The 13,366-nt window shown below is 38.4% G+C and overlaps 1 protein-coding gene across 16 annotated transcripts in view; it reads right to left on the bottom strand.

Annotated features, from left to right (window-relative positions):
- MAGI2 (membrane associated guanylate kinase, WW and PDZ domain containing 2) overlaps positions 1 to 13,366 on the bottom strand; it is a 738,716-nt gene that overhangs the window by 37,063 nt on the left and 688,287 nt on the right. For 9 of the 16 annotated variants that reach the window (XM_061467329.1, XM_061467328.1, XM_061467318.1 and 6 more), the window contains 3 exons: positions 11,131 to 11,341; positions 7,958 to 8,198; positions 6,129 to 6,272 (listed from right to left, as the gene is read on the bottom strand). In XM_061467329.1, coding sequence (XP_061323313.1) covers positions 6,129 to 6,272; positions 7,958 to 8,198; positions 11,131 to 11,341 — 596 coding nt within the window. The remainder of the gene's footprint in view (positions 1 to 6,128; positions 6,273 to 7,957; positions 8,199 to 11,130; positions 11,342 to 13,366) is intronic. The other 7 variants (XM_061467330.1, XM_061467332.1, XM_061467333.1 and 4 more) reach the window with 1 other exon arrangement.

The raw sequence follows: 13,366 nt of genomic DNA, 5'->3' as shown, positions 1-13,366 counted from the left end.
GCATTCTGTCCCCCTTATTGCAAACAAAAATGCACAAGTTGTGTTGTCAGAAGGAAAAAACCCAGAAGTTGCCTGTATTGAGGACACTTATAAAGAGGTAAACGTCAGGTTTGAATATTGTTGAATGCTCATTCATGGGTTTTGACAGCAGTTTCAAATGTAATGTTTATGCCTTCCACGATTTCAAGCTTTAGTTTCTGGCCAAATAAGAGACAGATGCCCTATTGTCTGCCTGCCTTTTTTGACCCTTGGCTTTTGAATACTGAATTGTTCTGTTTTGCTAGGAATAACTTGGTGTATGTGGCTGAGTTTTCCCTAATAACCACAAATAAGGTTAGTGTGAGCTCTGTTATCATGGGAAATGACGAAATACACAAACTGCTGAATGCTGTGAACCTGTCCCCAGCCCTAGTTGATTACTGTCATGAATCTCACTGTGCTGCTCACTCAGCAAGCTAGAACAGACCAAGTAAAGTCACACAGATTTCTATGCAACAACACAGAAGCTCAGAATTCACACCGTAGAAGCTTTCTGTCCCTTGTGCATGATTTTGACCTTTGGTGGTGTACAACTGAAACAAAGAGAGGGGAACAGACTGTAGGAAAAGTGACAAGAGTCAGAGGAAGGCTGCAAAGTTTGAAACATATTAAATTCTGCAGTGCCTGTATTGCAGATGTCTGTTTTGCAAATGCAGAAGAAACGTCTACCAAAGAATGAGAAAAATAATGTAGTATGAGGAGACATGAAGAAGCTAGAGGTAGGGCTAACTGGTGTATGTGAACTGAGAAAAATGAGTTGACAAGACAATGACACTAGAAATGTCAGAGATGAGAAGTATAACTTTTGCAGAAGATGTGAAAAAATATGTAACTCACAAAGTGATAAAATGACACAGATGCACGCTGTGTATAAAAAAGCACATCCCTCCCTCATTCTTCATGAATTTTGCATTCACTAAACCCATTTGTGCAAGATGCTCTGTATCTCTGCAGCCGTCAGCCACAGGCTCTTTCTTTGACGCTGGTTTCAATAAACATGCTGGCTGCAGGAGATACCATTCAAGGCAATAAGAGATCTGTTGATCATATCTCACATGTCTAGCCAACACTATGACCATCCTCAACAATTCTCCTGAGAGTAGCCAGTAGTTCCCTGTTTCTAAGAAAGGAAGGGATAGAGATCTGCAGCAGAGCTCTGCTGATCATTGTCCTCAAAGTGAGACAAGAATAAAACATGAGTTGCCACAAGTCTTATCTAAATAGACCTGTAAAATTGCTGCCAGAAGTGCTTGAATCTTCAAAGGCTGTGGGGACTGTACTCTGCGTGTTATGTCCCTCATCTCTGGTGACTGATTCAACTCAGTATTACTGTCACTGATAGTGTGTGTGCCATATTCTCACCCTACTCTGAAACTAGGGCTTGAAGCTTTAATTTTCAATACTGCCATCACCAACTAGTTTTTTATTTCTTCCCGGATGTTAGGAACAGTTGAGAAAAGGAGTCCTGATGTGCTCAAACCTCCATAATTCGGGATAAGATATCAAAGGCAAGGAATAATTCTCCAGACTTTTCTCATGATTATTTTAATACACTCTTGTCTTACAGAGCACAGATGTGGTCCTGTTCAGTCTGTTTTTGCAATGGTGTGGACAGAGTCTTGTATTTCTGGTACTCCTTCATCGTGAAGAAGAAAGGAGGGTGGAGATTAATTTTTACAACTTGGAGCTCTGTAAGTCTATCTGCCATTTAAAGTTTTGAATAGACATGCTTTCTTTTGAGGTCTTTTCCTTAGATCTAATGAAACTTTCCTTTGTTACTCCTAATTTGTAAGATATCTTGCTCTTTGTGTAAATTATCTTTTTGAGTCACGTTTCAGGGGTTGTAGGCCTTTGCTGTGGTAGGCTTTTCAGAGTTCACCACTGTAGCTTGTTCTCTGCTCTACTGCCAGAATTAAGAGGGATTTGTATTTACTTCCAGTGCAGTAATGAGGTTCCCCCTACGGAGGTCTTCAGCAAGCAATCTCCATATGGAATATCCATGAATCGCAGTAAAATTCTGCTGAAGTTAATTGTGGTATTTGATCTTGCATATGGTTTTATATGAAGTTACACAATTATGGCTGTGGCTCTCCAACACTGGTTGAGAATAGTTTACCAGCCATGCAGGCAGAGGATTCATGTGAAGAAATACTTTTTCCTGTAATTTTCAGGTCCTTTGATGGGCATTTCTTTCCCATGTCTAGTGACAGATGAATCCAAGTTAAACTAGGATGTTTGCTTGGGCTTTCTTAAGAAGCAGAGTCTATGAGACCAAATATAAGTCTCAGTGCATGTGAAAATGCCACAACTAAGAACAGTGAAAGCTGTAAAACTTTTTAATGCAGTGTCTATACAGGATGGCAGAAAGAGATCCTTGAGCAGAAAAGCAATATGCTGGTGGGACTGATGAAGTCTGTATGACACCAACTCACTAGTCTTCCACTTTTCTGGCTCTCAAAACAATTCCACAGAAAATCAAAGTAGAAAGCTCCATCAGTCATGAAGGTCAATTAAAGGCTATTTTAGACCTTGTAATCCTAAAATGGAGTGCTTCTCAGTGGATTTGTATCCAATAAAACCACAAAGTGCCTAGCGTCCATTCCCAATGGGAAGAAAGACCATGACTTCTTGTCGGAAATGATGATATAACAACAAAATTCATTAAACCTTTCCCCCCTCCTATGAATTTTTTAAAATCTAGACAGTTCAGGCAGGGCCAGAGGAAGACCATTACCTGCACCTTTGAATCTGTTCTGTCATCTGCTCCCAAGCTTCACTGGAGCTCACAAATACCTGAGGATCAAACTTAAAGTGTCATATGGATGCCCCAATTCTGATGTCACTTCATGTTGTTTCATCATTGTCTTTTTGCTCAGTTTATCTTTGCTCCTATTATTAAGGTATATTGTATTCTTTTCATACTTACCTTCCTCAGCAATGGATCTACTCTATTTTCTTTGACAACAGGTAGTTCTATACTGGTTCTTTATTTCCACCTGATTTCCTATAATCTTAGCTTCTACTTCTTTAAGTTTATACTCTGCAGCTGTAATGCATACACTTTTACATGTATTTAGACCTCGGAATCTTTTGAATATATGCTGATAGTATTTTAGGGTTTTTAACACATGTCCAAGTGGAATATATTCCTGGCTCATCCCAGCCCTATGATTTTGCACTAACGGGGTACAACATGAAGACTTGGACTAGCCTATCTAGATGTTTCTTCAGTTAGATACTGCATTGCTTCAATTATCCAAATTTATAAACCCACTAGTATAGATGTAGCTCTATTATTCCAAGGTACTTTATATTTATTTATTTCTGTAAAGTAGGGAGATTTATATCAATATGAATGTGCCTTTATCAGGGCTTCTGCTGGTTGTAACTAGACTGACAACAAAATGCTATTTGTGGAATATGTTTACTTATTACATCTAAATGATTTACAGGCAACATGTTTCATTATGTGATTTATTTTTTTCAACAGCTTAGCTTGCTTAATTTTTCAGGGTGAGTGGAAATAATGGTGATGTTATGTGTAATATTTCTTTCTATAAGCATGATCTATACCTTGTGTTATATGCTTCATGTTTTTCTTTAAGGCTTCAGGTAAAACAAAGAAGGCTGTTCAAGGAGAAGGAAAAGGGAATCAAAACAATAATGGAGATAAGTAGATCATGAAAAGAACTATTAGCTGCAAAACGCTCCTGATTAGAGCCTATCACATAAGTATGGATATCTCTCCCCAGCGCTGAAAGGCTAGGATCAGTGAATCTGATCTTTAAAGACAATAGTATGCAAAGCAAGAAGCACTGAACAGATTTTTGCATATTTTGGTATAGAGATGGATCTGTGAAACAGAGAGATACAGAACTGCAGCAAGCAGGCTGCTGGTCCCAGCCAAGAAATGGGAATAAACCTGCATTATTAACAGCAGACATAAACTTAGGAAAGGAGATATGGGTACAGAACTGTGCTTCCTTTGCTCATCTTCCTATGTACATTATTCCTTTCAGCAATGGTTGATTTTTGTTTGTTCTGTTATTTTTGTTTTGAAGAAGCTGCTACTTCAGCTTCTGCTGTCCATCAGTTACAGGTCACTGGAGATAAAAGCCTTGCAAGTTCTAAATCCATTTATGACTGTCAGGTTAAAATGGCTGTTAAACCAGAGAATACAACACAGGATGCAGTCACAAGGCTGGAGGGCAAAACTGATTCCAGAGAACGATGCTTTAAAGGGGAAGAAAAACTCAGTTACAACTATCTGGCCAGAACAACACTTGGCTGAGTGTTGTGGCCACATCAAGAAATTTTTTTTTAAAATAAGTTAGTATAGAAAATTCATTAACATTTTTCACTATAACATACACGACTTTTCCTAACAAAACTGAAGAAAACCTATTTGCGTTACATACTTTTTATACTTAGGCTATTCACGGCATGGATAGTCTAACTTTCTTCTGTGGTACTGTTTAATTCAAATGATTAATGGATCTTAATAAGTTAGTTTTCTGCCTAATACAGGTTATTATTTGAACCCTCTTCAAAGGCATCGTTCTTCCCTTCTGTAGTCTTAGCCATTTGTTTCCAAATATGTTATTCCAAAGCTTATTAAAACCACAATTTTTTTCCCATCTTTAATCATGTTATGGGTGCTAATGTACATCTTGCTTACAGTTTTCGATTAAGAGCAACTGACTGATAGCGCCACAGTAAAGGAAAGAATGGAAAGACTCATCAGAGAAGATATTTCTAAGTTAAAGTTCTATCTGCAGCATGAATTCCCCTGTATTTCACACAACAAATATTGTGGGAGTATTTCTGTGTTACCAGTTGCCTACCTGCTTGCGCTTCAGCTTCCTCATCACAGGGACTGATTATAGCATTGCTCATTTATGCAAGCTCCCAGTCCAGGGGTTTGCACTCCATGGTACAACTGAGGCCTAACTGAATTCTATAATTCTACAAAGTGGGCAAGTTAAGAGTGAACTGAAACATTCTAAAACTCCTTAGTTATACACAGGAAGTCTCTGACAGTATATTCAGAACAATGACAATGGTCGTAACTTTCAGCGTGAAGTCAAAGTTGATGAGCCTGTTAGGATCGTGAAACAGAATCTGTGTAACAACCATGACATTTGCAAATATGCTATTACAATAAACTGTACAGAACACAATTTTCATTGCCCATCTTTATAATTAAATATTGGTTCAACAAGGCTGCACTAATTAGATACACAGTTTTAAAATGTTGACTCTTGATAGTCTTTTTAACCTTTGTTCTCTCCTCCTTTTTGCACACTCACTATTCTGCAAGGTATCAGCAACCCTTGAGGAGTTTATACCTCTTTGTTAACACCACTGGACAGGTTAAACCCATCTATTTTTGATTAGCTTATTGTTCCTACGTTGTATGTATATTTTTTGTATATTTTGTATGTGTATTTTTTTTAATCACATTTCTTATGTGAATGCTTTCAGATTTAGTATTTAGTCCAATAACACTATTGGAGATAGTGTTATGATTTCTATCAATACAGGACCCAAATGCACTATTACCTATGCAGACTAAGACCTATAGTCAAAACTGATTCCTACAAACAAGACTGAACAACATCAGTAAGCAAACTTAGCAAACACTATGAAGGCAACTTCATTAAATTAGTAAAATAGCACAGATGAAGTCATAGGTTTCATAGTGTCAGATAGCTATCGCTTTGCCTTTGTGATTAGAGACATAACTGTTAATTATGCTGATATTATTATCAAAGAAAAATCAAACTCCATGTCAGAGATTTTTAAGTTGCTCAGATATGAGTGAAAGAGTAGGGAGAAAAAAGTATAACAAGGTATAAGCTATTATCAACAAGAAGCAATATATTTATTCTGCAAAGAAACTACACAGACCTACTATAAGTTTCAACTAATTTCTTGAACTTCTACAGAATAACTTTATAATGTAAAAGGTATTTGGCAACAGCTCTTTAAAACTTGGCCAGAGATTAAATAATTGCTTTCTCTTTGACCTCATCACCAAACACATCTGTAAATGTTGAAAAAAGATTGTTACAATGCATTTCACTTACCCTCATCCTTCCATTTCTTATTGCTGGCCCATCTTCTGCTAACCTCAACACATACAAATCCATTTTGTACTCCCTTCCTCCTCGAATACTAAACCCAAAACCTTTGGCTCCTTTCTCCAAATCAACGGTGAAATAATCAAAGTCCTGTAGAGACAAATAAGCAATGAAAGACAATTAATGATATGAATGTTGGGGTATATATTCAAGAAAACTTTAAAATACATCTCTTCAAAAGTGCAGTTATCCAACTGATCTAAACAAAGGCACCCTCAAAGTATAATTCTACATGGACAGACTTTGGCCATTTCTGAAAAGAGACTTTAGCAAATTAAATTCCCTAAAAATGTCTAAAGCACCCTGAAAGAGTACTTTGAGCAGCTGCCTGGCACCGAAAGTTCTCCAGATGGTTTCCCTATTCAGCCTCAATACTTTCATGGCACCTGAGTATAAGTGTTTATTTTAATGCAGAATTAGTCATTTGGCCAGTGAGGTAGTAGGCAGTTCCTGTATAAGTATCATCACAATCAACATTAGGAGACACACCTCCTAAATTCCCAGCACAGCTTAACATGATCAGCAGGCTGGACTGCATGGAGTCACAAACTACAGCAGCTCTCACCACTTTGGTTAAAACATGTGTATTGAGGAGGATGTGGGAAGTAGGAGATTTGAGTTTCACCCTTTCTGTGTCCTGCAGAGACTGAGATCCACCCTTCCAATTTTTCCTTGGTGGACCCAAACTACCAGCCTCATAGAGGGGTCTGGGTGGGAACTTGGTCTGATGCTTCTGATCAATTTGCAGCCAAGACTGCAAGAGCCATGGGAAGAGCAAGCTTGGGTGGTGTAGACCAGTGGTTAGAGAATTAAACTGGAAATGCTGAGAAACAGGTAGTCTAAGCATATCTCTAGATGCTAAGGAGCATCTTACAGTGTATGTGCATGTGGATAGGGGTTTGCTATTAAAGCGCAGAAATGCACAGAATTTTCAGAGGGTTCTCTGAATTCCTTCAGAATTTGGATATTTTAATTGGTATAGTTTATGTGTCTGGCTTTGAAAATATGGACATAGAAGCTATATATATGTGGTTCCAGGATATACTGTCCGGAAGTTTACATTCTCTTATTTAATACTTTTCAGACCTCTAATTTTTTCTGCCTTTCTGTGAGGAGAACGGAGGATTTTCTACTGAAAGTCTGAACTTTGGGCTAAATCCTCAAACTGTCACAGCTGTCATTAAGTATTTGTCAGCAGCAGAATCTTGTCCAAGGTAATGTAACTCTTCATCTAAGTTCTGTGTCTCTGAATTTGTAAGATTATGCCTGATGACAAAGAAACTACTTGCACAGGCCAGTTTCTCCACAGCCAGACTATTACTAACAGAAATGTAATTTTATCAGTCAGGATTCACATTTATTTATTTATTCAGTTTAGATAAAGACTTAATTTTCAACAATGCTCTAAAATGCAGCCTGACTTAAGCACATCCACTGTTCAATGACTGCATTATGTTCCTAGGAATAAAAAAATTCCTTTGGTAATGCAAAGTCAACTTATCTCTAGAACTTTCATTTTAACTCTCCAGTACCTTAGAAATAGCATTTATTTAACATTATAGTCACACAGTTATAGTGTTATTTCAGAGCTCACATAGTTCTTCATTAATATTAATAGTTTTGAAATAACTTCCTCTATAGAAAAATAGTAGCTAACAGTAAAAACAATAAAGGTGCCTTTTTCTTCTCTAACATCATCTTTTTTTTTACCAATATACATGATTTTTCCCTACAAACCCTCATCCTTTCCGTTTAGGATTGCTATAAATTTGCACCTGGGGCTGCCTGTACTCTGACAGGGGGTACTGCCTCGTGTCAGGTGAATGCTGCCTGTAATCTATCAAGGGTGGCTGCCTGTAGTCAAGAGGTGGTGGCTGCTGGTAATCCATCACTGGAGGATGCCTGTAGTCCAGTGGAGGCTGTCGGTAGTCTGTTGAGGACTGCCTGTAGTCTGTAAATGGAGGTTGCCGGATGTCAGGTTTCACATCCTGTCTGGCTTTTACTTCTGACCTATAACTGAAAAAGGCAAAATGATTTAGCTTCAGAAAGCAGCCAGACATGGAGAATATGCATTACATGTGATATTGAGGAGCGAAAGCAAACTGCCTCCCTGCAAAATTGCATGAAACCAATTTTTGCACAGAAGCAAAACTTTCAAGGGTAAACAGCTGAGGCTTTTGAAATACGGCCATAAGCAATTTTCTCTCAGGTCAGTCATAATGTGTGATTCTCCTGCTCATGCGATCAGCATTAAGCTCAAAGGGGCAGGAACAGGAAAAGCATCCTGATTCCCCCTTATCTGGCCTACTTGGAATATGAAATTGCATGTGGAAACACAACACTCACTACAAAATAACGCACTGATCTTATAAAGTGTTTTTTTTTTTCCAGAGTTAACATTTCTGTAAATGAAACACCAGTGCAGACACTTATAGTCCCTCTGTTTCATTGACGTAAATTATTATTGTTGTGACATTCTTAAGGTTAAAAAAGGATAAATTCTTTGTACTAGTTGTTATCTTTTTAACGAAAGGTACTCTTTGATATAACTTAATGTGTGTATTATTATTATTACACACGCACTATAATGCTATCTGGCTACGAGCCATGGCAGGTCATATTGGTCATTATGGACAGAAGTAAGGCGGGTAAAAGGAAAAAAAATTTGGTCAATGAGGAATTAATAACAAGTAAAATACTGCTTTAATTGGTAATTGGTTACAGGAAGATGAATCCTAACACTTCAAAGATAATGTGACTTTCTGTAGAATAGTGACTAGTTAATTAATTTACTCAGATAGGAACGAATAGCTCTCTTATCACACGGAAATTGGTGCGTAATAGCATTTCACACTTCAGGGTGAAGTAAGGAATATTCTTTTACTGCAAACCTCAGTATCATGTAATGTGCTGAATGGGCACAAGGGAAGTCTGAATCCCTTTTAGCAAAGCAATCCTGTAGTAGTAGAGTTTAAAAAAATGTTCACATAGTGGATGTTTTCACACTCTCCCCAGGAAAGTATGTGCCTATAAGGGAAATACACACTTCAAACTGTATTATAATAATGATCTGGAAGTTTCCAGGTGACCAATTTGATACATGGACACATAGAAACCGTGAAAGGGATTTTGAAACGTATTTATTGATTAAAAAGATTACATGCTGAAAAAATGAGAGCATTGCTTTTGATTGTGCTAATTTATGTAGGAGAAAGGCAATCTAAATGTTAGAAAAAATTTCAAAAATTTAAATCTATTTCAAAACTTCATTACTAGTACAGTTACAGTAATATTATGGCAGATCTTCCTACACGCTAACTTTAATTAGCTGAATCTCTATCCAGACACTAAAATATCAGAACTATTTCTTTTGACTTTTCTGAGAAGATGAAAATAGCTTGCTGCCACATGTTCTTTTAAAACCTGTACATGGCATCTATAGTAAGACCTGTATGTTGACAGACAATCCTCTTTCTTTCTTTACTTAGTATAATGATTCTGTGAAATGAAAATGGAGAACAAACAGGCTGACTGTGATACTGAGCCTTAACAATATTGAAAGTAAAAATACTAGATAGTATTACTAAGAGATTTAAATATCATATAAAATCTTGATTTTGATACAGAAACTATGGATGAAGCTATCAAAACAAGCTGTAATCTGATTTATAAAATCTAGTGAAAATAATACTTATATGAACTAGAAATAACATCCTTTTTCTGGAACAAAAGTAATCTTTAGGTGGGTTCCCAATAAAAGATCACAGCTGTGTGTCAAAAGATGCTTTTATTTTTGCTGAATATATGAATAGTGACATGACCAAATATATCTTATGCTGTTAAGTAAAATGATAACATACTATCTTTTTAGCACTTTAATTAATATAGTTTACTGGTCCCCTCTGAAAATTCTCAGTTCCACAGACATTTACTACTGACTTACAACTGCACAGAGAGACTTTTGTGAAAGCTTTGCATTGGATTTTTGTCAGAAACATATGTCTTCTAGGAGATGATCACTTTTGGCAAAATTACTCAAGGAAATATAAGGCAAAGAAATTTGCCAAGTGTGACTAATTGAGAGGAAATAATTTAGGGCAAATGAAAGTGCTACATCTGGTAAGCAAGGAGAATTAGGGGGCATAGTGTCTAAATCACAACTGAACTCAAGTATATCCAGAAGCAGAAAGTTACAATCCTGTAACCAGTGTCTACTATTTAGGGAAGAGGGTCTTGATGAGGTATGATGGTTATTGAAGATTAGCATAAAGACAGTCAGTGCAATCAGCTTCATTTAACATGCCAAAAATTAATCCAAAGACTAAATAGTGTTGATTGGAGATCATAGAAAGTTTGTATCATCCCACAGCTTGAGCATGCTCTTTATATAAACAGCTTCAGTACATCTGGTCACAAAATTTCTATCCCCCTACCATTTAATTTCCATCAGAGATAAATTTGTCAATGCATATACATAAATTACACATGAGAAATCAGCTGGAAAATGATACACCATAGACAGATAGAAGCTGATATAAAAATATCTAAAAATATCTTCCTAAATCCAGAACTCTAATAGACAAAATCAGGCATGTAAGATATATCAGATACTGATATACCTGTATTCTGTAAGTTGTAGTGATATAAGAAAGTAGTATGTTAGCAATGAAATTATTAACAAGGAATACTTCACTGTTTAGTTCCTTGGCAAAGATATGATCCTGATGGACATTTGAGGAAGGCTGGCTAGACCCTTGTTCATAATAACGTTTCATACCCAAACAAGACTTGCAGATCATCCTGGCATACACGATTGATGCTCTGTGGGTGGAATCACAGGAGCGTGGCTTGTCAGAGCCCCACAGGCAATGGCTCACAGCTAGGAACAGCAGGAAGACCCAGCACAAGGGTCCTCACAGAAGGCAAAAGCTGGAGGAGCTGCTCTTACCTGTTTTCATGTCCTTGCAGCTGGAGGGGCTGAGGAGGTGGCGGCTGGGAGACGGGGCTGTGCTGGGCAACGGGGCTCTGCTGCGCCAGGGGACTCTGCTGGGCCACGGGGCTGTGCTGCTGGGCCATGGGGCTGTGCTGCTGGGCCATGGGGCTCTGCTTCTCCGAGCTGGGGGCTGAGGCTGGGCTGTTCAGCTCTGTGTAACGGGAAGCTGGAGATTAAACACCTGTCACAGCGTGGCATTTACTAAAGGGCAAAGGTAGACAATTATCATTTTTGGTCACACGCAGCCTCTGGAAATTTATGCTTTGTCGCTTTTGCTATCTTGGGTTATAATTAGATTTTAAGACATCTGAACTTAATGGGCTTCTTTTGATAGTCTGCGGGATCTGAAGTCTTGGTCACTTCTATAACTCCGTTTGACACCTCCATTATTTAAAACCTCACTGAACACGGCAAATTGCTTCTGTGTTTCATGTTTTCTTTTAAAACTCAAAAATACTGATTAGAGAATCATAGAATTGTTTGGGCCGGAAGGGACCTTTAAAGGTCATCTAGTCCCATCCCCCTGCAATGAGAGGGACATCTTCAACTAGACCAGGCTGCTCAGAGCTCTTGGACTCGTCTGAGCAGGTCCACATCCCTCTTGTGTTGTAGTTTCTAGAACTGCACAACACAGTACTGCAGGTGGGGTATCATCAGAGCAGAGTAGAGGGGCAGGATCACCTTCCCTGACTTTCTGGTCACACTCCTTTTGATACAGCCCAGTACATAATTGGCTTTCTTGGCTGCAAGTGCACATTGCCAGCTGATGTCCAGGTTTTCATTCACCAGCACCTCCAAGTCCTTCTCTGTAGGGTTGATCTGAATCCCTTCATCTCCCAGCCTGTATTGTTACTGGATTGCCCCCACACATAAGCAGGACCTCGCACTTGGCCTTCTTGAACCTCATGAGGTTCGCATGGCCCCACTTCTTGAGCTTGCTCATCTCCTTCCGGGTGGCATCCTATCCAAAAGGCTTGTCAACTGCACCACTCAGCTTGGTGTCATCTGCAAAGTTGCTGAGGGTGCGCTTGATCCCACTATGTCACTGATGAAGGTACTGAACAGTACTGGTCTCAGTACAGACCCCTGAGGCATGCCACTTGTCACTTATCTCTACCTGGACATTGAGCCATTCACCACTCCCCCCCAGATGCCAGAATCCAGCCAATTCCTCATCCATCAAAGAGTCCACCCATCAAATCCACATCTTTCCAATTTAAAGAGAGATATGTTGTGGGGAACCATGTCAAAGGCCTTACAGAAATCTAGACAGACAACTCCCATAGCTCTTCCCTTGTCCACTGGTGTAGTCACTCCATTTTAGAAGGCTGCTTGGTTGGTCAGGCAGGACTTGGGCTTGGTGAAATTATGCCTTAGCTTAGCTCCTAGATACCTGAAATACTATTAATTTTGAGACAATGAATGATTTTATTCTTTCATCACTGTTATGGGATGACATGGTTGTCACAAAAGATAAACCACTGGTGTGCTTGTGTTAACTCCTGCTGTCTTTGAGCTCAAGAAGAATTTCCTGTATTTTTTATATCTTTGGGGCCTGTGAACAGTAAAGCCAATCTCAATAAATTCTTGCTAACCAGACAAAACAATGTTTTATTTCACTGTATTGTGCCAAACGACCATGGTTTCACAGAAAAACAGAATCCTTCTTTCCAAACACCATAAAGTTCAAAAAGACAGAGAAGTTGGGGTAGGAAATGTGGCCTTATTACAAATAAAGGATGCCAATCTTCCTTCAAGCTTCCTGCTGCACTTGGGGGAAGACACATTTGGCACAGAGCTCATATCAAATATTATTTGTTTCCCCCAAGACATTGGCATAGCTCTGTTGCTCATCATTTACCTGTAAATAAGCGTAAAAGAGAGAGTCTCCACCCAGAAAAGCACTTCAGAAGTGACTGCTCATGCATCACCAACAGCAAAAGTGCTCATTATAAGTTTTGGCTCCTACTTGCCAGTGTGGCATGGTGCAAAGCATCCAGAATGGACATGGAGATGGCTGAGCATCCCCAACACCAATAGCTATGCATGATTCAGATATTGCCTTGTTTTATATTTGAATGTAGTTTGAATTTTGAATTATTTTATTTTGCATTTTTTACCATGTGAGTTAATGACTGCACATTTCTAATGACTCTCCACTTATTTAATTTATGCTTATACTTATTTTAAA

Source organism: Pezoporus flaviventris, unplaced genomic scaffold (genome assembly GCF_033815535.1).
Source record: "Pezoporus flaviventris isolate CSIRO_AGI_PZ_B2104156 unplaced genomic scaffold, CSIRO_AGI_Pfla_v1 ptg000045l, whole genome shotgun sequence".
NCBI lineage: Eukaryota > Metazoa > Chordata > Aves > Psittaciformes > Psittacidae > Pezoporus > Pezoporus flaviventris.
The sequence above is the reverse complement of the archived record's forward strand: the minus strand, read 5'-3'. Positions and strand labels throughout refer to the sequence as shown.